Here is a 27,698-nt window from a genome sequence, read left to right on the forward strand (position 1 = left end):
TGGGGCCCAAATAAGGAGTATTCTGGAGGGCATAGATCATCCTGGGTACTGTCAACATTTTGATTAATGCTGCTCTGCCTAACAGGGAGGGCAGAAAGCATCGCTAATGCTGAACTTCAACCGCAAAACGGTCTACGATAGGGGTTAGGTTCTTCTAGTAATAAGCTAGGGTTTTGTTTGTTGCATATATTCCCAAATATTTAAACCCCTTGTGGACCATCGACATGGGTACGCCTCCCTGCAGGAGGTAGTCGGGGGCCCATAATTAAGTGCATGAGAGACTTATTCCAATTAATTGTGTATCCTGAGTATTTCTATCAAATTTGGAGGCTCTGCATCAGTCTGAATGTAGCTGGGGAGTGTGGTGTCTGTAATGTAGAACAGAATATCATATGCATATAAAGAAATGTGCTCCGCCTAGGACGCTCCCATTCCCTCCCTCCCCCCAGCTAATACCATGCACCACTACCACCAACCCATATCATAAGTGGCTCGAGGGGCAGGGTGAAAATCAGTGGGGAAATTGGTCAGCCTTGTCTAGTTCCTCTATGCAGGGCAAATACTTGCAACAGCACGCCTTTTACCCTGAACCAGGCCTTTGGGCCCTGGTAGAGAAGACGGATCCACCCCATGAAGCTGGGGCCAAATCAAATCCCAACCTCCTGAACAGAGCAAACATGTAATGCCATTCAAGCGTATCAATTGCCATGGAGGCATCCATGGCCAAGACTATCGTAGATTCATTGTCGTCTGTAGGTCCCTCCATTACCGTAAAAAGCTTTCAGAGGTTGAGCCTGGTCCCCCTGTTGGGCATAAAGCCAGACTGATCTAGATGGATCAGGGATGTAATCACCTGCCTGAGTCTGTTTGCTAGCAAACTTGGCAGCGATTTTGATCTCTGCCTTCAGCAATGATATCGGTCGGTTAGACCTTCAACGGTGAGGGGGCTTACCATCCATGTAAATTGCCACTATCCGGCCTTGTTTTTGGTCAACCTGAAGTTGACCTGAGGACTTGGCCTCTTGCCACGTATTTAGTAGGGGAAACATCACTTACAACGCATTTATTACAACGCACTACCATTACAACGCAACCATTACAACGCAAACCATTACAACGCATTGCGCTGGGGGGCGCTCTAGGATAGGGAATATATTTAATTTACTATCCAACACCTTCCCTACTATCCACGGGGACTGGAGTTGGAATAGTAAATTAAATAAATCACTATCCAGCGCTTAAAAGCACTATGCGTTGTAGTGGTATGCGATGTAAAAACCGCGTTGTAACAGCAGGCGTTGTAATAGCCTACGTTGTAACGACACCAATCCATTTAGTAGTGTAGGGTCCAATCTGGTCGAAAGTCCTTTGTAAAGCTCAATGCGGAGCTTGCTAGGTCCCTTTGCCTTTCCAGAGCTGAGAGATCGAAGGGCCTGATCAATCTCACTGAGCTGGAAGTCGTCATCCAGCATTTATCTGTGTTCTCCAGCGAGCTTAGGAGTCTTAATATCATGGAGGAAAGTGAAAAGTATCAATAAATACACAGTCCAAATAATCCTTAGATCAGGTTTATTGATATGCACCTTATCCATCAGCTGTCAGGCGGCAACTGCCACTCATAGAATCACAACACAAGAACATTCCACGGCCATGGAATGTACAATTAATAAACATGGAGATAATACTACACATCCTCTTTCTTATAAATAAGACAGAACTCAAATTGAAGAGAAATAGATAAAAATATGAGAATTGCACATAAAGATAAAGTACAGCTTATAACATAATGAAATTTACACAGATAAAACATTTGGTATCCTTAACTTGTATAATCCTTAAGATATGTTGGAACCCTCTTAATACGTGAGCTAAACCTCTGATGGGTTACCCTGGCTTCATCACAAATAACAGGATTCTTCACATTGGATTCATCAGAAACTGTGTAGTTCTTTACAAGAGCAACTCGATTTAAATTCCAAATCTTACCATTTTCCAATTTAACTGAGTTTTTAAAACATTTTATAACACGCAAAGGAGCTGAATATTTTGACCAAGCCAAGGCTCCCACAGGAGCTCTGACTCTAACTAAATCACCAACTTTAAATGTACCTTCTTTCACTCTTTTCCTTTCATCATAACAAGTTTTATTCCTCAACTGAACTTTCTCCTCTCTAGCCCTCCAATCACCAATCCCATTGTTTATCAAACCTTTACCCCAACACATCCAAGCAGGGCTCAAATTCGTATTCGGAATTCTTCCTTTAAATAATTCAAAAGGAGTTCTTTTAGTTGTCATCTGTGGAGAAAATCTATGAGCCAAAATACATTTTTGCAATTCCTCCCTCCAATCCAATGAATTTACCCTTGACAGTTGCACATTCTCCTTAATCACCCGGTTGAATCTTTCCACAGTTCCATTTGTTTCTGGATGATATACAGATGATCTTTTATGTTTTACACCACAGGAGTTTAAAAATTCAGACATCATGCTCGAACAAAACTGAGGACCATTATCTGATAAAAGAGATTTCGGAAGACCTTCTCTTCTAAAAATTTCTTTTAGAAAGGATATAACACAAGAAGTCACCTCAGAAACAGAAGATACCTCCACCCACCTAGAATAAAGATCAATCAAGACTATCAGAAATGGGGTACGATGCTCACCAGCAAGGGGACCTACAATATCTATGGCAATATCTTCCCAAGGACTTGATGGAAGATTACGACAAACCATGGGAGTGGTGCGTGATATCAAAATTTTATCACTCACCCTACATTGCAAACATTCCCTAACCTCCCTTTCAATTTCCTGATCCATTCCTGGCCACCAAAATGAACATCTAATTCTCTCCTTAGTCTTAACAATCCCTAAGTGACCCTGATGCGCTTCTTCAACCAATCTTTTCCTCAAAGAACTAGGAGGAATTAACTTAGTTCCCCTCAAAAGGATACCATTCTCCACCGAAAGTTCATTTTCAACCATACGCCACACTTTACCAAACGAACTATCCCAATTAACATTACCTTTGATTTTGGCAATTACACCTACAATTTCTGAATCCTTACCAATTTCCTCTAACCACTCCTCTTCAAGTATGGCACCCGAGGTAATCTCACATACATTTACATCATTATCACATGTCTCATCCTCAAGATCAACTCCCTGAACCTCATCCACCAATCGTGACAAACAATCAGCAAACACATTTTCAACTCCAGGAATATACTCAACACCAAAATTAAACTCCTGAAGACCAATTACCCATTTACGAATCCTAGATGAAACACAATCCAAACCTTTCAACATAAAAATCTCTCTCAAAGGCTTATGATCAGTGCAGACCATGAATTTCATACCCCATAGAAAATTCTTAAACTTCCTCAACGCCCAATAAATGGCTAGTGCCTCTTTCTCTATGACAGAGTAGTTCAACTCTGCACCCCTCAGACTCCTAGAAGCACAAGCAATGAGTTTCTCTTCTCCATTCCTCCTTTGTTTCAAAACAGCACCCACACCCTTAGAACTAGCATCAGTTACAACAAAAGTCTCTTCAAAAGGTACAAATGCTTGTAAATCCGGAGCATTAAACAAATCTTTCTTAATATCACAGAATTCATTTTCACATTCATCGGTCCACTTGAATTCCTTATTCTTACCTAATAGATTCCTCAAACTACCACTTTTCCCAGCCAAATTGTTTATGAACTTTCCGTAGTATTCAACCATTCCAAGAAATGAAACCACCTCCTCCTTACTTTTCGGGGATGACAACTTCTCAATAGTGTCAACCAAATCTCTTTTAGGAGCAATACCATCAGATGAGATATGATGTCCTAAATAATTCACCTCATTTACAGAGAACTTACATTTTTCATATTTCAAGGTTAAACCAGCATTTTCCAACCTTTTCAGGACCAACCTTAAAGTCTTATCATGTTCCAGTTGATTCACACCATATATCAATAAATCATCTTGATAACATTTCACACATTTAATCCCCTTCAGTATCGAATGCATGACCCGTTGAAAGACGGACGCAGCCGACACAAGGCCAAAAGGCATACGTTTATATTTGAATGCACCCATAGGCGTTATAAAAGCTGTAAGCTCTTGTGATTCCTGTGTCAATTCTATTTGATGATAAGCTTGTGTTAGATTAAGAGTTGTAAACACTTTAGAATCACCTAAAGTTGCTAACAGTTCATCAATATTAGGTAGGGGAAATTTATCCACCACTACTTCCTTGTTTAATGATCTTAAATCACAACAGAGTCTTATCTCACCATTGGGTTTGTCAGCGACCCACAGGCGCCAACCATTCAGTCGCCTCTACTGAAGTAATAATATCCTGTTCTTGTAATTTTTTAAGTTCTTGTTCCACTTTTCCCTGAATTGCTATAGGAATTCTCCTAACCTTAGCAATCACAGGTACAGCTTCCTTTTTTATTTTTATAGAATGTTTATAACCTTTTAGACATCCTAATTCAGAACGAAAAAGTTTTGGAAATTCTTCCATAAATGCATTTGCCTTTGACTCCACCTCCTGAATCTGGACTTGAGGATCCGAGTTAGGATTCAAGACCACACCCAAAGCACGCTGATGAGGCCATCCTATCAAAGAATCTCCAACCTTTGAAACATAAATTTTACCCACAGTTATTCTTTTCCCAAATTCAATGGAAGCATCAAAATAACCCATCATAGTAATGGGTGCACCTCCATATCCACCTGGACACACATCCATTCTCCTCAGTTTGTTTTTGTTTTTAAAATACTTCTCATACATTTCCCTTGAAACGATGGTAATGCGGGCACAAGAGTCAAACTTCACCTCTATCTCTATGTCATCTATCTTTATCACACCAGTAGGATGATCCTGCTCATCTTTGACTTTTATCTGACAGATAACCTCCTTAACCTCTTTGTTAACTACCTTCCTATCCTTAGCTTTACAAAATTTAACAAAATGTCCCTTTTTACCACAACCATGACAAACAAAGTTCATGGCTGGACAAAACCTAGAATTTGCCTTATGCCCTAACTTTCCACATCTATAACAGGTAAAACCAGCTACATTAGTTTCCTCTTTACCCATCTCCTTTACGACAGGTTTCACCTCTTTAATTTGAGCTACATCAACCTTAACCTCTTCCACTTTCTCTTCAACCTTTCCTTTATCATTTTTTAATTCATTCACACATTTCAACATATGTTCCACCCTTTTTGCTATCCCAATTACCTCTTCTAAAGGAGGTTCATCTTTGAGCCACAACTCTTCTCTGATCTTATCCTCCCTACACTTCAAAACAAACTGATCTCTAATACGTTCTTCATTCACAGCACCATACTTGCAAGTAGAAGACAATTTTCTTAGAGCAGTAATATACTCTTCCACAGATTCATCCTTTCCCTGCTCACGTTTCCCAAAATGATATCTCTCCATAATGGTACTCATACGCGGTAAATAATGTTTATCTAATTGTAGTAAACACACCTCATACTCATCCAAACCCCTTTGTTCTTGTTGAGATAACTCCGGCAAATTTTCAAGCACCTCCTGCCCCTCCCCACCAAGACAATGTAAGAGTAAGGAATGTTTCCTTTCCGCACTTAAATTGGTACCACATACTTTTGCGTAATGCGCAAATATCTTCTTCCACTTACTCCATTTTACCTTTGGCTCTCCTGGATCACTTAAAAAAAATGGAGGAGTGGTCACATTCTGCATAATAAATACTAAAGTTTACAACCACCACATGTACTGAATTAAATAAAATGTTCACTTTTTTTTTATAACAATTCCTTTTGGTTTGTGAATAGAGAATAATGCAGGATTTTATTTTTAAACCATCAAAGCGACCTTTTTATAAGTAATGAATTAATCTAAGAGCAACTAAAATTTCTATAATTTTACAAATAAATAAACCCAAAATTAATTCACTCTTCTTCCACTTTCTCCAAAACGAACTTAAAGGCTCTTTCAAATGAAAAACATCATAAATCTGAAATAAACTCTTTAAGCGTCACTTTCCTTTAGCACACGAAGAGGTTTCCTGACTCTTTCACATGAAAAACATCGTAAATCTGAAATAATCTCTGTAAGCGTCACTTTCCTTTTGCACACGGAGATGTTTCCTGGCTCTTTCAAATGAAAAACGTCATAAATCTGAAATGATTCCAATTAACTTCACCTTCCTTTAGCACAGGAAGATATTTGTCAAATTACAACCTCTGCCGGTGATCTGTGTTCTTGCGCAGTCTAGAAACGACTTGAGAAAGCGTGGTCAGACTGCTATGTCACACGCACGAACCTGTTGCCATGGGAGACATCCGCCAATACCCAGAGACTGGTTCACCTACGTCACCAGTCAACAAAACAACTTGAAAGGAAAGGATCTCCTCTTCAAAGAAAAAAAAAACGGTAACTGACAAATCTTTCCTCTGCCAGAATCACACGTTTTGCTTCCACTTTATTGCCGTTTAAATGCGCAAAACCCTTCCAAGGTCATCCTGTAACTCTCGAGCAGTTTCAATTATGGAAGACGAACAGATAAAAACGTTAAACACACCTTCCCATAATGTATATTAAATTCACTGCCGCTGGGGAATATATATATAAACTCCCTTTTTAAATACACTGCCGCTGGGGAAGTGAAGATCGAGTTGCAGGAACACTCTGTTCTATTTAAAAACAGAGTTTCTTTTTTTTAAAAATAATTACACGAAGGGTTTTCCTTTCAAAATACAGCAAAGTACTTAGCTTGACGTTAAGGTGCTTCTTTCATCTTCTTTCATCCCGTCCTCGTCGCCAGTGAAAAGTATCAATAAATACACAGTCCAAATAATCCTTAGATCAGGTTTATTGATATGCACCTTATCCATCAGCTGTCAGGCGGCAACTGCCACTCATAGAATCACAACACAAGAACATTCCACGGCCATGGAATGTACAATTAATAAACATGGAGATAATACTACAGAAAGCTTGACTGTCTTGTAGCTTATATCGACCCCTCACCGAATATAGATCCATATAGTAATTTGCAAATACCTCTGCTATTGCATCTGGTTAGTTTTTTCACCCCATCATCTGTTATTTGGAGCACCCAGTTCTGGGCTTGGTCAGGCATGAGAATAATTTCCCAGCCTTTTTCCCTATGTCATATAGTTGCCTCTGGGACATTATGTAGGGTGTCCTTGTGCTCTCTTTGTCTAGGTCTCTCTATTCCCTTTGCTTTAATCTTAGTGTTCGTGTTGGCCTCAGTTTTGCTACTAGGGGCTATCTGGTCTAGGTCCACAATTTCACTCTCTAACTGTTCTAGTTTTGCCCTTGCCTTCTTTTGCTTCCCTACAATGGGGGAGTATGCATGGCCCTTGACTACTGTTTTGTAGGCTTCCCAAAGCGTCCTCTCCGAACAGACCGACACAACATTTGTTTCAAAATATATGTCAGTCGCTTGTTCCAGTGCTAACGTCACTGTGCAATCTTTCAGGTGCCATGCGTTAATGGGTTCTGGTCCCATATGGTCCCCCGAGTCCTCCTGAAGCTCTAGCCACACAGGCGAATGTTCAGATATGCCCCAGGCCAAGTGTTTGACGGCAAATTCTCTGGTCACATGAGAGCGTTGTGTGAATATGTAGTCAAGTCAAAAAAGCTACATTGTGCCTCAGACAGCAAAGTATACTGATTATCATCTGGATGACGGAGCCACCATCCGTCGGTGAGGCCAAGAGCCATTGCAAAAGTGGCAAGAGTGCTCTCAGCCCCAGACCACTGTACAGTCGAGTGTCTGTCCATGTCTTCCTACATTAACGTGTTTAGTCACCCCCATAATCAAGATGCCCACTGGCAATTGCAGTATCCAAGCACTCCATGCCAGTAAAGTCCTCCACTGGTGTCCCGGAAGATATACAGAGCAGATATTAATAGCTATGCCACTTCAGGAATCAGATTGGGTCACATGCGTTCCCTGAGGGTCCACCCAGGTCTTATGGTGTGTGAATGGGACTTTGTTTCTTAGTAGTATATCTACCCCTAGGAATCGGAAGTGAGCCCATGTGGGTGGACATCTTATAGCTACCTCTAGCCAGGGCTTTACATGAGTTACCCAGGAGATGGGTTTCCTGGAGTAGTACACTGTTGGGGTTTTGTTGCTTGATATATTGCATTATTATCCCTCTCTTCAGTCTGTCCCCCAACCCATTCACGTTCCAGTACATTATTTTAAGGCGACAATTGGAGCCTGTGGGCACCGGAGTCTCCTGCATTGTGTAAATCCTTGATCTCAGTTTGTGCGCAAACCCGTGTTCTCTGAATGAAACTCATGTAATATGACACAAGCCTGCCTGTAAACATAAACATCGAACATACCCTAAGAACAAAGTTCCCTACACCCTGCATGGTTATCTCAGAACTGCCCACCACCTTCCAACTTGAAGAGCGCCTGTCACCACAGACATGTTAGTGTAACTCTTTACTGAGGGAAAGCCCAGCCAATAATGTGCATTTGCCTACCTTACAGCGCTCAAGGCAAACCATGCAGTCATTAGTACAGTTCGAAGAGGCCAGCCACCCCCAATAGTGACACAACAGACACAGATGAATGTGCAACTGCCTACAGGCCTCCTAATTGCCATTGTTCCCAGAGTCATGCCTCGGTCGTCCTCGGTGCAGCCCCATTCCATTTTCACAGGGAAGATGGCATATTTGGCGCATAACATCTTGGTTGTTGCTCTTTTCTGCCCCCATAGTATCCTTATGTTTCTGTTTGTTGGATGCTGGGTGCCAACCCTCCAACCACTCCCAAGCCTCTTGGGGGCCAGTGAAGTGGCAGGTTTTACCTTCTGCAACAACACGCAACTTGGCCAGAAAGATCATCATGTATTTCTATTTACTGGCCCCAAGAGCCTTCTTCACCTCCGTGAAGCTCCATCTTTGTTGCTGGACTTTGAGTGTAAAGTCTGGATAGAGACTGACTGTAGTGTTCTAGAATTTCAAAAGTGGTTTCTGACGAACCACCTGGAGGATAACCTCGCAGTCTCTATAGTTAAAAATAAGTGTGATTATTGTTCTCAGGGGTACACTTGGTCTGGGCAACGCACCCGCTCCATATTGGCTCTCTCCATGGCAAATAATTTTGATAGGCATTGAGGCTGCAAGGTGTTAAGGATGAAATAAATGTTCAACAAAAAGATCTACACTGGGGCACTTTGCCTTCTTCGGCACTCCCCCCAGGCGCAGGTTGTTTCACTTCGTCCTCACCTCCATGGCATCCAGCTTGGCTTGTAGTGGGACATTGTCTTTGCAGGCGATCCACCTGTTTCCGGAGATTAACAGTGGAGTCCTCGATCTCTGTCACTTGGTTTCGAGGTTAGTGAACCCTGAGGTGTTAACTTTAGTCTGCAATAGGGACATTTCCACCACAAAGGAGTCTGTTTTAGGTTTCAGGGTTCCCTTTATCCCCTAGACGGCTGTCATTGTTTCTTTGAGTGTGTTCTTCGGTATAGCAGGTTTGGAATCTGAATTGGGGCCCGAGGAGCGTCTCTCTGGTTCACGTAAGTAAGCAACCGGGATCGCAAACTTGTCCATTTTATTCAACAGAATAAAGTGGACAAGTATTCGATCCCAGTTGCATACTTGCGTGAACCAGAGAGACACTTCCCGGGCTCCAATTTCAAAATCTTCTCATGGGCCTGGTGGTCGCGTGCGAAGCAACGTTAGTCACTGCTATTTGGTGTTTTGGGGGGGGGGGGTTGTGCAGCTTTTTGGTATTCATGCGTTCACTGGCACCACGGCACAGGCTCACAGCCCAGTCAATCATGTGGCCCTTCTGGCTCTAAGGGCAGGCTTTACCGTCCACCATGCAATCTTTTAGGGGGCCCACCGTCTCTCTTCCAAATCGATGAGGGTCATATCCTACGACGTGGCACATCCCCTGTTTGCCACAGCGGGATGGCCGCCGTTGCAATGTCAGCCACAGCTCCCCCGGGGTTGGCGCCGGAGCTGGATCTTCACCACGAGGTCAGACCTAGTCAGCTCGTTACGCATGGTCAATGTCTTCACACCGACTGTTAGGCAACACTCAGATGGTTAGGGGGGCCCCCTTGGGTAGAAATACAGTCAAAGCACTTACCACTTCCCTGGGGGGCGCCTCTGCCCCACCTTCCTTCATGTCAGGTCTAATTGTTCCGAGCCATCCCTCCCTTGGGCCACAGTATGTCCCCGCGGCCGGTGCCGCACTCACCACCCCGCCGACAAAGCACAGAAGTCCACCAGTGTGGTCCATTCTTGTTCAGCAGTCTCGAGTAATCCTTTCCTCCTCACAACCAATGAGTCTGAGTCCAAAGGCTGCCGGCACCCCTCTCGGCCACCAAGCTCCCTGCCAGTTTGGACACGGCCATCGTCCAGGCCACCCTGAAGTCTCTCCTGGCTATTGCGGCATGGATTCACGTCAGTGAAACTTCAGAAGTGTGTCTTCGTGTAGCTAGGTACTGCTGCAGCAGTGCCCTGTGTTGATGAGCGGGAGCAATGCTGGATGCCAGTCAGATTGTCGGACGATTATACTGCGGGGTCTGTGTTCCTTTAGAGATCACCCACCATGCTTGGCTGCAAGCCATGCTGCCTCTAAAGTTCTACTTATACCCTTAAAATATAATATACACAACACCTTCAAATTATCATAACTCCTGCACCTCCAAGCACAGTGTATTGAATTCAGTAGCTACACGATATTAAATATAACTCCCCTCTCTACTATGCATTCTGTTCTCACAATTGATGTGATTTGTGAGGTCATAAGTGTTGTTGTAAACTCTATTATTTTAGATACTATAAGTGATACAAGTATAAAAGGGTATAAGCATTGCACAGGGTAAGCGCGAGTTCTAGTTAATATTGTGTGGCTACTGAGTTCACAGGCCTCAATAAAAACATGCATGTCTAGTGACTAGTGAGTACTCCACCTAACTGTAATGTACTTGACCCGTAATTTGCTCTTAAATTGTGTGATCTTAGCAAATATTTTCTTTTAGAGAGCCACCTTTTTCTTCATTATCACATAAGAGAGCACCTTCAAGTATGCAGGTTCATATGCTGTACAAAAAACTATTTTGTTTGATTTAATAGACTAAACTTTTGCTCCGTGTTTAATAAGAATTTATCCTATATAAAGGGTACAAATAACCCCTGACGTGCCTCTTAGTTCACTAATAGCATTGTCATCAGGCCAGAGGCAGGAATGTTTCTCAGCTCAAGTTTTAAAAACTCACTTTTAATGAATGTATTACTAAAGCACGATTTGGTAGCGCACTGTCATTTACAAACAGCATATTTTACATTAAAACGGGTACAAGCGTTCCCACTTACAAGCAGTTTTACTGATAAAACTATATAGCATATAAAACAATCTGTGGAAATTGGGTGTCTGAAAAATGTTCATCATTTGAACGTATTTCATTCCATTAAAACTTCTTTCTTCACAAATAATTACAAAAAAGTGCTTTCATAACTACTAAAATATATAAATACAGTGTTTGAACAGTTCATTTACAAGCTATTTAAATTTTGTGTGTTAGACAAAAACCTGGCATCATACATCCTTTCATTTCAAACCATTTGTACAGAACAGTTGTCAAACAGTTCACTTTACAAAATCCTCAACTGTTGCTTCTTATTTCATCCTGAAGATTGTGTTTACTTTTTTTTTTCTCGGACTGCAAATTGTAAGACAGGTCGACATTTAACCTCGATCTCTGAATACAAAGCAAATGTGACAAGATAAAAGCAAAATTTAAAGGCACCTTTATTGCTTGTTCACTTTTTGAGAAAACAGAACACCTGTTCTTTATGAGCTAGCATAAACGGGCAAGTATGTTGCTAAAAAAGCTTGCCCTGATAAAATCGGCCTCGCTAAAGCCAGTGTGCGAGTAGATTTCTCAAGGCCTGGTTCAATACACTGTGTCTGGACGTGTGCAAGGTATAATAACTTGAAGCTGTTGCATAAATTGTAATTTAAAGGTATACGTATACCTTTAGAATGTATAATTTTTATGTAGCTTAAGTTTGGTTGTATTTAAAGATTAAATAAAGTTAAAGTAATTTAAAGGTGGTATATAATTGTAGATATAAGGTGTAACTAACTTTAGACTTTGTAATGTTTGTATAGTTTGGTTTATATAGAAAGAATAACGTTTCCCTTTTTCATTGAAATGTAATCTGGGTTTTTTTCTCAAGTAAAAATGTTTTTCAAATCGTAGAGTTTAGTGTCATCGAGTGGAGTGTTGTACTGTAGAGTGGAGGAGAGTGTCACACAGTGTTGTGTCACAGAGTGTAGTTTTGTAGAGTAGAATAGTGAAGTTTGGTACAGTGGAATAGTGTACAGTGGAGTGGTGTAGAATGGTGTGGCGTAGAGTGCAATAGATACAGTGGAGTGAGGTACAGTAACGTGGAATAGCTTTGAGTGGTGTAGAGTGGAGTTCCGTGACTTACAGTGGAATAGCTTAGACTGGTTGTGTGGAGTAGAGTAGCATGGAGTGTAATAGCATGTAGTTGTGTGGAGCGTAGTGGTGTGGAGTTCGTAAAGTGGAATATTATGGAGTGGTGTAGACCGGAGTGGCGATCACTGACGTGTGTAGAGGGCAGTGGCCATAGAGTAGAGTGTTGTGGAGTGGGGTACAGTGGAGTGGCATAGTGTGGATCGGTGTTGAGTGGAATAGCTTAGAGTTTAGTGGTGTAAAGTGGAGTGGAGTAGCATTGAGTTTGGTGGTGTACAGTTGAATGGGTAGGGTGTAGTGGCATACAGTGAAATAGCATGAAGTGGCATAGAGTGGAGTGGAGTATAGTGGAATAGCACACACTGAAGTGTTCAAGAGTGGAATGGCGTGCAGTGGAAAGGCTTACAGTGGAAAGGCTTACAGTGGAAAGGCTTACAGTGGAATTGCGTACAGTGGAATAGTGTAGAGAGGAGTTGCGTACAGTGGAATAATATAGAGTAGTGTACATTGGAGTGGCATAGAGTGGAATAATATAGGGTTGAGTTGCGTACAGTCGAATAGCATAGAGTATGGAGGTGTAAAATGGCGTAGCGTAGAGTGGAGAGTTGGGGAGTTGGATATAGTGTAGTGGCGTACAGTGTTATAGTGTGGAATGGCATTGAGGGGAATAGCATAGAGTTTAGTGGCATAGAGTGGAGTGGCATGTAGTGGAGTAAAGTGGAGTGGTGAAGAGTGGAATTGCATTAAGTGTGGGTGATGTGGAGTGGGTAGAGAGGAGTGGCATACAGTGGATTAGCGTGGAGTGTGGTACAGCGGAATAGCGCACAGGTGGCGCAAACTGGAGTGTTTTAGAGTGAAGAAGCGTACAGTGGAGTAGCATACAGTGGAATAGCATAGAGGGGTGTACATTGGAGTGGCATAGACTAGAGTGTTGTACAGTGGAGTGGTGTGGCATAGAGTGGAATAGTATAGAGTGGGGTTGCGTACAGTCGAATAGCAAAGAGTGTAGTGGCTTGGAGTGGCATATAATGGAGTGCTGTACAGGGAAAGAGTGTACAGTGGAGTACCGTTCACTGGAGTCGCTTACAGTGGAGTGGCGTAGAGTGTAGTGGCATACAGTGTAATAGTGTAGAGTGGAGTGCTGTAGAGTAGACTAGCATAGACCGGAGGGGCGTAATTTGGAATGGTTTAGACTGGAGTGGTGTACTGTGGAGAGAAACAGAGTGGAATAGCCTACAGTGTAGTGGCGTAAAGTAGAGTGGAACAACTTTGAGTTTAGTGTTGTAGAGTGCAGCTGCTTACAGTGGCTTGGAGTGCAGTAGTTTAAATACATAGAGTGAAAGCAATTGAACGGATATAGATGTAATGTGGCATAAATATAGATTATGGGTTGTAAATGGAAATATTTTGTAGTACGTGTAAATAGTTTAAGTAGTGGTACACCTATAAGTGTGAAAATACATAGTTAGATATTGTGCCTTAGTAACGTTGCAGTACATGCCGATGACAAGGCAGTATATGCTACTAGGCTAAAGGCTGTGTTTACAAAACGTAAAAGGCAGCCATGAAGTTTTTAGCACACTTTGGCTGTGTTCTGGGTTAGAGCCTTAGATATAGGTAATTCGTAGATTTGGGTGTTGTTCCCTACCTATTACTACTTTATTAAAGCGATAATATATAGTGAAATGTATTTATATTTTTCAATATATTTTTTATTACATTTGCGTGTTTCTCCCATATTAGTTGTGGGTGGCAGACACATTGAATATACTCTGACACAAAACAGGGGACTGTCACTCGATACAAGTCTACTGGGACTTGTGACCAGACTCAAAGCACTATAGTAGGAATGCAGGTTTGCCGACTTAGCTCTGCCTGTAGCAAAGTGCTGGTAGCCATGTCCTGGAAATCAATTAATGCCACTGGCAGAAACATTTGGCTTAAGTATAATATAGGTGTGCAGCCTTGGAATGGAAGCCTGACGACAACTCAAGAATGGAGGCATGTAATGATGACTGTGTGAGACTCTTTAGTTCTGGAGCTAGACAGACTTGTAGAATATAAGTAACCTTAGATGATCTACCTGAAGGGATCGAGATGGAATGTATTTAACTATAACATTCCTCCACTAGTTAAGTACTGGAATAATCTTTATCTTCAACAGTTTTAACCTTCTTGTTCTCAGATCTTTCCCAAAACCTGTCCAAACATAAGATGATCCCAACAGACCAGAATTCAAAAACTTCAATTGCTTGCCTTGTAATGTTCTTCACTTCTTTTGTTCCACCATCCCTTGTCTCTCAGGGAAACAGAATCGTTTGTCACGATTTAGGCTGGTCCTTTAAATTTAGATTCCTTTATTAACCTTCAGTTTCCCAAAAATCACACCATCGCATATCCCCAAGTGGATGAACTTTAGTGGTGTTCTGCTGATCACACTATTGCTTTAATATGCTGCAATATTGTTCTTCATAATTCATAACAACTTTGACTTTTGACCTGCCCCAACACCCTGCTTATTATTTATGCACCCAGTAACCAACCTGGTTCAGGCTTCACAACCTCTCACAAAATAAAAAGAGCTACCCTCAATGGTGTAATGTGGTATGTTTAAATAAGACCATTCAGTATCTTTTCATTATGACCTAAGGTTTAAAGCGGAAGTCATGGCAGTTTGAATGCCTTCCTTTTAAAAACGGTTAGTCCTTTGGACTAGGTCATTGGAAGGACTGTGCAAAGCAATGCTTAAATGTTTAATCCATAATACTTAAAACAAAAAAACCCTAATTTTCGGACTCAAAATAGGTTCCATTGACCAATACTCTTACCCCTCGCCTATATTTCTTTCTCTCGTCACAAATTTAATGTGAATGTTACACTAGTGCAACTCTGAAAAACACTGTACCAATCTAGCTGAGACTTTACTTATTTCTCTCCCATTTATCATGTGAGTCAGTGACTTGCGATCAGTATAAAGATCAAATTGTGAATCCCACAGTTTTCAGTCAGTGGACTGCCCAAGCACATGCCAGTGCCTCCCCAGATAAACAACCCTCTCGTACCCAACACATCTCTCAATGACTTCACTATAGTGGCATATCGTAAAATAAACTTCACATAGTATTTACTCAGTCCTAAAAAATGACCTTGTGTTTCTTTAGCCATTGATAGCGGAGTATTTTTGATAGCTTCTAGAAATTTTATTTTATGATTGATACTGCCCATTACTGTAATTAATCTACAGTTTCTGCCATGAACTTGAATGTTTCCCTTATCATTAAGTTATTTTCTTTTAGTATTGTTACTATTCAGGACAGCCTCACGTTGAGTTTGAAACTCATGTCAGTGCAGACCAGTATATAATCCTCTTTTTTGAAAAACACGTCCATTAACTTTTGAAACATCCTGGCAGCTGAGGCTAACCACAAAGGTAATCTCAAGAACTTGGATGCATCAAATGATGGGACAAAAGTGGTAAGATTTTGAGATTCAGAAGATAATTTTGCTCGATGGTATGCAGATTTCCAATCTATAAATGAAAAACACTTGGCAGTGCCTAATGCTGCTAACATCTCATATATTCTAAGTAGATGATTAAAATCTTCTTGTCTAAAGATGCAAATCCACTCAGCCTGATCTCCTCCAACTTTTTGCGTGCAGTGACTACAGTAGAAACCAATTCTGATAAATTTGTAGGAATAATGACGTTTTTGTTACACAGTGGACCAAGTTGTTTTTTTTAAGATTATGATGCACACTACAGGGTGCTGGTCTCAATTTGGGGACTACTCTGATAGCAGTGGTTTTCAATATAATGTGATCTTCAAATCATCATCCACATTTAAACACTTTTCATGCCCAACTGGAGATTTAGAAAATTCGCACAAACCTGCTGGACAAGAACCACCCAGTTTCAAATTATTAATAAATCTACTTGATCCTGCCACCCCGTGATACTTCTGCTGTTACCTGGTATGTTAACGTTTTTCTCCCACTCATCCTGCCTAAAACTCCAGTGCAGCATTGAGATAACCAATATTTCTAAGTCACCAAAAGCCTTATAGCTGACATTAGATTTAATTAAAACTTGCCTTTCCAAAACTTGGTGAATATGGCATTAGGGAAGACATTTTGGGTGATCCAGAATCATCAATAACGTTAAATTCCACTTGGCCAGTACGCACCCAACACAATAGTCCTCCTTTGATCTTTGGTTTTATTACCTTTTTTTCCACAGTTAAAATTAAATTATTAAACCATCATCTTTTGTGCTAAATTATTCAGAACTGTATCAGTATTATGATTAAAAATAACTCTTACGCATACTATAATGATGCCCGATTTTCTTGCACTTTTTATAGCTCTAGGCCTTCGCTGGACAATCACCACTGTTTTGGGTTTTTTGAGCAACATAATGGAACACACAGGGTCCCCTTTTTGCTAAACTGTTTATAATATCCCCTTGTCCTTACTTTCTTCTGTGCACACCGATCCGCTCTCCTCAGGTACTGCGAGTCTTTTCTTTTCGAAGCAATTGGCAATGGCCAACACTTCTAGTGTTGGGTCAGGGTAACTTAACAAATTTTCTTGTATTTGAGCAATAGCTAAACTCAAATGAGTCTCTCCAGTATAAATAATTATATTTTTCAGAGTGGCACGTTGATGCTAACGTGGTGGGTATTTCACTATTATCATGTACTTTTTTAGTTTTAAAGAAATGGCTCTTTCTAAAATGTTACTTGGTTCCTCAGTAAAATCTGTTTCCAACCTTTCCACTAATGCTCAGTACATATACTACACGGCAAATCCACTACTCAGTAAGTTATAATAATCTAAATGCCCATTATCCCCAAAGTGGTTGAACAGCGCTGTTTTTGTTGTTGTTTTTTTTAAATTTTTCTGCATCAGTTTTTTATTTTATTTTGTGACTAAATAATTTGCAAAAGATCTAACCCACTGTATCCATTTCAATATTAGTTCCCCTGGTTCTGACAAAACCGAGTAGTTTGGTTAATACTTTGTGATGACACCTTATTGTGTCCCTGAACGATGAAAGTAACATGTGGCTACTGCGATAGGATCTTTGTATAGGTTAATAGTGGTAACTCAAGTATCCTGTGATTCTGAGATGATGGGTTCAAATGATCGGCTTAATATATAGCTGTAAAAAATACACCGGATGCTGCAGAATGCTGTGTAAGTTCAGATAAAGCTGAAAGTGTATCTCACAAACACACATTTTAAAAGTGCGTGACGGCAATCATCCACTCACCGTTTCTCCCACCTTCATAGGGTCTGTCAAGTTGACAGTACACACACTCATTGGTTCATATTTAACCAGTACAGATTAAATCAGAAGTTGATAGCTGAGGTAATGAAATGGAAGCCTACTGTCTGAAAGAGAAAAGAAGATTCTCTCGAGACTGGCCCGGAGCTCACTGCTTGGATCACAGCAACTGTTTGGAAGATGTTGAACACTATGATGATACTCGTGTCTTGGTATTCAAGTGATGAGGACTTATGCATTGTACCTTAGATAAGATTTACAGGTGGGAGAAATCTACTTTTCTGCCATTTAATGAAGCAACAAATAAGTATTTGCCCTTTTTGCTGCTTTAATTTTTTTGTATATTTGTGCATATAAATGAAACTTCTAAAACGTGAAAGAATAAAAAAACATTGTGAGAGTTGCATGTGATTAGTAAATCAGCATTTATTACAACACGTCTGTTTATAAAAAAAAAGGCAGGTATATATAAAAACTGTTTCACAAACTGTATCAATCTTTAACTTTTAACATGAAGTGTACAGCTAATATTTAGTGTTCACAGAATTTAACATAGATTGTCTGCAGCTTCATTTTGAACCTAATAAATGCACTGGCTGCTGGCAGTGTTAAAGAAGCTGAAAAAACAGGGCAATGAGGATTCAGGTATGAAAATTTAAGTTAGAGACAGTTTGTTGTAGCTTCAAACTGTGGGACCGTGGCTGACATCTTAGCATTCGCTCTGTGGCTATAATCATAGCTTAACAAAATAGAAAATACATCCCAGATGCGGATCATTGATTGCGCACACACAATCTTCTGTAATTCAGTGTTATTATAATCATTGCCTCCGCCCTTCCCAGCGCCTTGCAGCCGTGTCCGAGGTTTGTAATTAAACAGATTTCTATTTTGACAAAATGAGAATGTTTCACAGCCTTGGGAACCTCCCTTCACGTTTGATTGGTTGTTCTCTTTTTCAGGTGGTCTGGCCCACGGGCCCCGGGGGCCCACCAGTTACTTCTACATGCTTCCGATGAAAGTTCGCGTGCTGGGTTTGAAGGTGGCATTGACTACTAAACTGGCACAGGTGGGTACTGTGATTGCTGCTGGGTCTGGCTGCCCAAGCTTTCGAGTCACAAGAAAAATGTCCGAATCGGCCACTTAACATAATGGATGTGTTCTGAAAGACGCAGGGAGGCCGAAGCACTGAATTGAAAGCTGAGTTAAGGGTGAAGTTTACTTTTAGATTGTTTAAAAACTTGGTAAGCCCCTTGCCGACATATTTTCCCGCGCTAGCTAACCTGTTTTGGTTGCCAGAGCTGTGAGATGCCTCCTTGAGCAAAGAAGATGCAGTAAGCTTAATGTGCCACTGAAGCATTCTAGACGCCAAACCCAGCAGTAAAAATGTATTTGTAGACCTCAAAGGTCGTGACCGCGTGCTCTCTCTTCACATTTAGGGGGATCTTCATGTCATCGACTCTCTGGACATTCCCACCGATGACCCCCAGTACCTTTTGGAGCTGGCCAGATACCGGCACTGGGGGAACTCTGTGCTGATTGCTGATGTGTGAGTATGCGGGAACATCCCAGAATGACTTTTAGATTGCAGTATTGCCGTCCTCTCACGGCTGCGTCTCAGTGCGTCCCATTGCCACTCATTCTGCATTGAACTTTGTTTTTTTGTAAAATTCCTCATGCCTTGTGTATTCGGAATCCCAGGAGCTTTAAAAGAGCTGGGGTCAGTATCCCAAATACATAATGGTCACCTCTTTAACCTCCATTATTTTTATTCTGTATATTTGTTAATAATTATTTGAGTAATCTCCAAATTCCTGAAAAATATTATGCGAATCTGGATACCTTACTGAACTCATTGATTTCTATTAAATATATCCAACTAGCAGCTTTTATTTTTGCATAAAATATTTATTTCTCTTTCGTTCTTGAAGAAACGTGCATTTTTAATATGCGTGTTTTGTGGAAAGGAAAGTTGCGCCCACTGAAGGTTATTGATAGAAATTAAAATTCAAACTACTGTTCTAGCTAAGTCCACAAGGTGGCAGTGCCTTGCAGCAAATATATTCTGTCAAAAATTCCTATACAAACTAGGGCCGTGGATTCTAGCATATTCTACACAACAGAATATCTCTTTCGAGGTCTTTACAAGTTATTGGTCACTGTATGCTCTGCCAATTTGATTTGTCATGTGTTTGCATAAGGTTGTTCCCTGTTGAGTTGTGCAATAATATATGAAACATTTTGAGTTCGTTGTTTTACTTTAATATCTCAAATTTGCTACACGTAATCTGTGCTTAATTTGTTAAAAAATAATAATAAGAAGTGCCAGGGCCCTCGTTAGGATGCCACTACAGCTTGCACCACACACTGTCCTTTCCAGTGCTGCCAATGATAGTACCAACACAATTACTAACCATCACACTCCTACAAGTGTGACAATTCAGACTATTCCAGGCCCCTAAACCTTTAAGAATGACTTGGGCACTAGTTAATAGTACTCGTGGAGCAACTTCTTTCACCACGGACCGCTTTGAAGTCCTGTACCTGCTGTTTTCCGCTACAGGAGTAGCACAGTTTTGAGCCCAAGCGCAGCTGAGTGCCTGAGACCTTCGCGAGGCCGCAGAGGAGGACGAGGCGCCGGCCCCGGGACTGCGAGGACCAGCATACACCATCTCCAGCTGGTCCTCTTCCTGTGAGAGCCGCGCCCCCTTCCAGTGCCCCGCCCCCAGCGAAGCGCTACAACTGCTCGTGACACCCGCTTCGCGGGTGCCACTCGTGGAGCAACTTCTTTCACCACGGACCGCTTTGAAGTCCTGTACCTGCTGTTATCCGGTACAGGAGTAGCAGAGTTTTGAGCCCAAGCGCAGCTGAGTGCCTGAGACATTCGCGAGGCCGCAGAGGAGGACGAGGCGCCGGCCCCGGGACTGCGAGGACCAGCATACACCATCTCCAGCTGGTCCTCTTCCCGTGAGAGCCGCGCCCCCTTCCAGTGCCCCGCCCCCAGCGAAGCGCTACAACTGCTCGTGACACCCGCTTCGCGGGTGCCACTCGTGGAGCAACTTCTTTCACCACGGACCGCTTTGAAGTCCTGTACCTGCTGTTTTCCGCTACAGGAGTAGCACAGTTTTGAGCCCAAGGGCAGCTGAGTGCCTGAGACCTTCGCGAGGCCGCAGAGGAGGACGAGGCGCCGGCCCCGGGACTGGGAGGATCAGCATACACCATCTCCAGCTGGTCCTCTTCCCGTGAGAGCCGCGCCCCCTTCCAGTGCCCCGCCCCCAGCGAAGCGCTACAACTGCTCGTGGCACCCGCTTCGCGGGTGCCACTCGTGGAGCAACTTCTTTCACCACGGACCGGTTTGAAGTCCTGTACCTGCTGTTATCCGCTACAGGAGTAGCACAGTTTTGAGCCCAAGCGCAGCTGAGTGCCTAAGACATTCGCGAGGCCGCAGAGGAGGACGAGGCGCCGGCCCCGGGACTGCGAGGACCGGCATACACCATCTCCAGCTGGTCCTCTTCCCGTGAGAGCCGCGCCCCCTTCCAGTGCCCCGCCCCCAGCGAAGCGCTACAACTGCTCGTGACACCCGCTTTGCGGGTGCCACTCGTGGAGCAACTTCTTTCACCACGGACCGCTTTGAAGTCCTGTACCTGCTGTTTTCCGCTACAGGAGTAGCACAGTTTTGAGCCCAAGCGCAGCTGAGTGCCTGAGACCTTCGCGAGGCCGCAGAGGAGGACGAGGCGCCGGCCCCGGGACTGCGAGGACCAGCATACACTATCTCCAGCTGGTCCTCTTCCCGTGAGAGCCGCGCCCCCTTCCAGTGCCCCGCCCCCAGCGAAGCGCTACAACTGCTCGTGACACCCGCTTCGCGGGTGCCACTCGTGGAGCAACTTCTTTCACCACGGACCGCTTTGAAGTCCTGTACCTGCTGTTTTCCGCTACAGGAGTAGCACAGTTTTGAGCCCAAGCGCAGCTGAGTGCCTGAGGCCGCAGAGGAGGACGAGGCGCCGGCCCCGGGACTGCGAGGACCAGCATACACCATCTCCAGCTGGTCCTCTTCCCGTGAGAGCCGCGCCCCCTTCCAGTGCCCCGCCCCCAGCGAAGCGCTACAACTGCTCGTGACACCCGCTTCGCGGGTGCCACTCGTGGAGCAACTTCTTTCACCAGGGACCGCTTTGAAGTCCTGTACCTGCTGTTTTCCGCTACAGGAGTAGCACAGTTTTGAGCCCAAGCGCAGCTGAGTGCCTGAGACCTTCGCGAGGCCGCAGAGGAGGACGAGGCGCCGGCCCCGGGACTGCGAGGACCAGCATACACCATCTCCAGCTGGTCCTCTTCCCGTGAGAGCCGCGCCCCCTTCCAGTGCCCCGCCCCTAGAAAACCCCTCACTCTACAAAAGTGCCTCCTGGACCGCGCATCGCGGGACGCGCGCGGGTCGAAGTCCGGGGCGAAGCCCGGGCCAAGGGCGGGCCCGTTGTTGCCCGTTAGTGCCCGATAGAGACCGGACCGGGCCACCCCCCTTTCATCACCGAACCCGCAACCAGGTAACACCATGCCACCAAAAACAAGGAGCACCACTAAGACCAAATCCAAACATGCACAGGAGGTAGCTCAAGTAACAGGTCCAATCGACCTATTCATCACACGGGCCCACGAGGCAATAAACCAGAGTATCGCCCTGATGGAAAAGAGAGTATCACTAGATCTTATGAACGCTAATGCAAAACGTTCCTCTTTAGGCGCTATAGCAAACGCCACCTCTCCCATCCATCTCAACACACAAAACTGTTCCCTTCCTGTGACCCTGTCAGTACCAGAAACAAACACAGTACCATCGGTAGTAAACCTTTCCGTTACACAGTCTGAGTCAGATCTTTCTATAACGTCTGACGACTTGGAAATAACTCCTGATCTAGCTATTTGTCAAACTCAGGAGGACGCCCAGTCAAACGAAAACCTGCTCCAACAAGGTGAAAGGGAAGGAGCAATTCCAAAAAAACACCCACTAACCACCGAAGAAACAGTAACCAAGATCCCGTGTTCAGAACACGCGGCAACCCATTCAAATTCTACAACGTCGCATAGTATACTATTTCCTTCAGTAACCAACCAACCACACAAGGCAATTTCAAACGAGCACTTTGACAACCAATGCAAAACATGCAGTCACCTCGCAAGTCCTCACTACAACAAAAGATCTGTTATTCCAATATCTGAAGCCCATCCAACTTAGCATCAGGAACCTAGAAGCTCAGTTAACCATAATCTCGGCCACCCTTCTCGACACTAACACTCGTATAGAAATAAAGGGTCAGCGGAACACTTCGCAGCCGCCTAAAAAACAACATCAAGCACAAATACAGAAAATAGTTAAACACACAAATCCAACGTCCCTAGCACAGAAAAATCATAAACAAAACACCACTCATCACAAACCATCACCTAAAACGCCCCAACCTCAGAGAGATAAACCCTCCGCTGTACCCATTCAGCGAACAGAAAACATAGATCTAGTCAGTACAGATACCCCAGGTCTAGCGACAAATACAGACACCAGCAGAGCCTTTTCAGAAAAGAGGCCTGAAACTCTCCCATCGAAACCACTGTCCTCTCAGCCGACTCCTAAAAACACCACCAAAAAACCTCCAGCAGCTAGACGCCCTGCCCACTTGCCTCCGGAAGCCACTCCCTACACGATAGTCCTCACAGGTGTACCAGAGCTAACCGATGATACGCCTGAAACTGCATGGTCACTTAAAAACAAGGTCATGCAGTGGTTAAGCATCAACAGACCTCTCGAATCCCACCTATCTGGAGGGATCACCACAGCCCGCAGGGTAGACTGGATAGGAAAAACGATAAAATCAATCCGCGGAGACTGCATCATTGTAACATGCAGAGACCCCTCCACAGTGGACTACATCTGTGCCTGGCCCCTGCTCGATAAAAAAGGGGGGATCGACGCTCTCCATCTCTCCTTTTTCTATCCCCCAGCAAAGCAACATCGCAACCCTCCACCCTGGACATGGCACCAGCTTCCTAAAGAACCATGGAACCAGGAGCCATGGAATCAAGTGCCATGGAACCAGATGGAACACACATATGATCATGCATGTAGAGGTGGACCGAGAGAACGGCCAAGAGAACGCCCGAGGCACTACTGGCAAGAAAGACCCTATCAAACCTACGAAGGCTGGCAGGGCCTCTCAATCCAAAACCGTTTTGACTGTCTCGAGATGGTCGACTGACCATTCAGGGACGAACCTAGACATGTTAAACCCGATATTACTTCGCAACTAGTTAACGTCATGCAGCATTCAGCACCCCCAGAGTCCCCCTATGACAAACACGAAACCCCTTTCCAGGAACCATTTAACATTCTTTTCACCAATCCCAAAAAACCTACCCATACCACCCACGAACCATCTAAAGCGCTCTCTAATGCTTCAAAAAAAGCTGCTTTCACCATCCCTTCAGCAGTAGCTGACACTACCTCTGGAACGTGCCATCAGCCAGTCGCAGCCTCTAAAGCTTCAGTTGAACGTCCCTGTGTCAAATAACGACAAACACTAATAGTGACTGCTAACAATCCTAACAATCCGACAAAACCAGCACACACCGTGATGGAAACTCCAAATCTGATATTTTCCATCGCTTATTGGAACATTGCAGGCTTAACTACAAAAATAACTTCCTCTTCGTGGCTCGATACAGCAAAGAGACATCAAATACTGTGCCTGCAAGAAACCTGGTGTACAACTCCACTTCATTTAGCGGGCTACAAAACTCTTTTCACTCAAGCAGTACCTGGTAATATGGCAGACCAAAAGGGGGGCTCACGACCTATATTTCCAACACCCTCCCCTTCAGTGTGAAACTACTAAAGGAATCACCCATTTTTCAAATCATACTAATCACACAGCTAACAGTATCTAAAGGAAATCGTTACATATTCATAAACTACTACAACAACTCAAGCACTTTGGAATGCTGCTCACACCTAGATGAAATAGTCGCAGCTTTAACTTCATTCCAAAAAGACAGTAATAAATCTACAATTTACCTTATCTGGGGTGGCGACTTTAACTCCACACTGTGCCCAAAGCACAAAAACGGGAACTGCGGGCTTCAGAACGAACTTGGAAATCCCATCCCTCACTTTGTGCACACGCCAGGTGGCAACAAATTAAATGAAATCCTCTTCACCCTAGACCTTGACTTTGTCAATGAACTAGTCAATCCGGAGCAGGACTATTTACCCACTTTTCATGGGCGAGGCTGTTTATCAACCATCGATTACATTTTAGCCTCAAACTCCTACAAAGGGCAACTAAGTAATTACGAAATTGGGTCAAACCCAATAAGCGACCATTATCCGCTTAGTGTGGAAATCCACATGAAACAAGCAGGGACACTCCCCGTAAAACTTAGTTCCCTCGATCAACAATCGTTGTCCATGAAGAAACTGAACGGGTACGCAATTAAATGGACAAAGATTGACCCGGAAGAGATGACACAGAGGATTCTCGGAAAAACATACCTCTGGCTAACCAACTGCTTGTCCCCTGAGACACCACCAGAATCAATTGTCACCTCCTTCCAAAGCATCCAGGAAGTAATAAGGGACGAGCTATTCGTTAATTCAAAAAACAAGTCCAGACTCCCTACCACAAGATGGTTCGATACCGCCTGTCGGAAGGCACTCACATCCCTCAAAGAAGCTCTATGTAAGCAACCGAGAGACCTCCAAAAAATCTCCCAATTGAGGAAAATCTATAATACTGCTCGGAAAAACCGTAAAAAACGGATCAAACGAGACCTCTGGCTGCGACTACATGATAGTGCACAAAGGAAAGATAGCACTGCATTCTGGCAGACCATAAGATCACCCCTCCTGGCCAACATCAGCGACCCTGACCATCTTGATGTGGCAATAACTGAGGAAGACTGGGTCTCCCACTTCTCAAAAATTTTCGGAACACCATTAGATGCCGCACCAATCATCCAAATACAGGAAGACGAACCGGCGAAGAACAACATCTACCCGATCAATCTACATTTTACCCTAAATGAAGTCATAAAGGCAATCAAGGCCTCAAAAACAGGCAAGGCCCCTGGCCCAGACGGGGTTCCAATGGACTTGTTCCTACATGACGTCGACTACTGGTCGAAAATAATCACACGGGTCATGTTAGCAGTAGCCTCAACCGGACTCTTCCATTCATGGTCAACCTCGACATTATTACCCATCTTCAAAAAAGGTGACCGCAACGACCCCGCTTGCTACAGACCGATTTCCCTTCTGGACTCCACGGGCAAGATTGCAGGTCGATTACTCCTGGACCGACTGCAATCTTGGGCCCGGGAGAATAACATCATTAATGACCTGCAATATGGTTTCCAGAAGGGGCTCGGAACCGTGGAACAGGCCCTAAATCTCGTCCTTCTGGCTGGAAAATACGCTCGCGCTAAAGGAGGCAACATCTTCCTGGTCTATGTAGACTTAAGCGCGGCATTCGACTGCGTCCAGCATGCAAAGCTTTGGCAAATCCTAGCTCACCTTGGTGTAGACCCTCCCATACTAGCCTTTTTAAGAGAGCTCTACACCAACGCAGAAGGTCGAGTACGATTTGGCACCAGCGGTGAACTATCACGACCCTTCCAAATCTCGAGAGGAGTAAGGCAGGGATGTGTACTGGCTCCCTTCCTGTTCAACCTGTACACAAACGGGCTTGAACAAGCGATGTTGGAAGGGAGCCAGGACCTTCCCCAGATAAATCACCGCCCGATACCTATCCTCCTGTATGCCGACGACTCTGTAATCCTGGCACGGACCTCAAACCAACTCCAGCGGCAGCTTAATAAATACCTGACATTTATGGACTCACTTGGCCTTAAAGTTAACATCAAAAAAACTTTCACAATGAACATTGGCCCAAGGACAAAAGTCTCTAAGCCCATACTGATTAACAACAACAGACTAGAAAAAACCCCGGTGTACCCATATTTGGGCATCCTAGTGGATGACACAATGAACTGGCGCAAGGCAGTGGAAGCCAGAAATCTCTATTTCCGCCGTGCAACCTCCGCACTAATTGCTTTTTCGAGGAAATTAGGCAAACCAGCCCCTCCGGAACTTTTAGCCATATATTATGCAAAATGCCACAGTGTGGCCACTTACGGAGCTGGTATCTGGGGCCACGGATGTATAGACCAGCTCCAGGTCACCGAAAATGCCTTTATCAAATACATCCTAGCTCTTCCCCAAAGTTCCCCGATTCTAGCCTCGCACCGGGAGCTTGGCATGGAATACATTATCGGCACCATCCGATGCCAGCCAATCCTACTGTGGCATCGAATATGGTGTAATCCTGAAAGTCCTATAACCCGCTCCCTTATCACTGACTGTCTTGGCCTATCAAATTGGCGGAAAATCCTGTGGCTTAATTACATTCATAAATTCTTTAAAGATCTGGACTGTGAGCACTATTTCCTCGAACCACCTTCAATTGAAGATATCTCAAAGAAACAGCTAAAGCAAATATGTATGGGCCATTTAAGAGAACTCCGAAACCAAGCAGAGATACACAAAACGAGAAAACTTGCTTATTGCAGCCAGGAAAACTCATTCAGCCCTACCTGACATATTTCTTATCGAACTATGAAAAGTTTTTAATCACAAGACTCCGCTTCGATCTCTTTTACCGTTTGGTTTCATTCCCGGAAATGAAGAACTGGTCCCGTAATTTGATGAGATGTCCCTGTGATGGAGTTTCCGTACAATCCACGATTCACGTCGTCCTCTTTTGCAAATATTACAGACTAGCAAGGAAAACATGGATCATTCCCATCCTCCGATCCAGTGGACTCAGACAATTGTACCCAGCACTCTCCCATTTACAATCCCCGAAATCCCCGCATGAAGCCAAA

At 43.6% G+C, this 27,698-nt stretch overlaps 1 protein-coding gene across 1 annotated transcript in view; it reads left to right on the plus strand.

Moving 5' to 3' along the window:
• The window catches only part of MRPL4 (mitochondrial ribosomal protein L4), a 60,434-nt gene that overhangs the window by 26,493 nt on the left and 6,243 nt on the right, over window positions 1-27,698 (plus strand). The window contains exons 6-7 of the mRNA XM_086958966.1: window positions 18,740-18,846; window positions 19,217-19,326. Coding sequence (XP_086815092.1) covers window positions 18,740-18,846; window positions 19,217-19,326 — 217 coding nt within the window. The remainder of the gene's footprint in view (window positions 1-18,739; window positions 18,847-19,216; window positions 19,327-27,698) is intronic.

Source organism: Lissotriton vulgaris, chromosome 1_1, assembly GCF_964263255.1.
Source record: "Lissotriton vulgaris chromosome 1_1, aLisVul1.2, whole genome shotgun sequence".
Classification (NCBI taxonomy): domain Eukaryota; kingdom Metazoa; phylum Chordata; class Amphibia; order Caudata; family Salamandridae; genus Lissotriton; species Lissotriton vulgaris.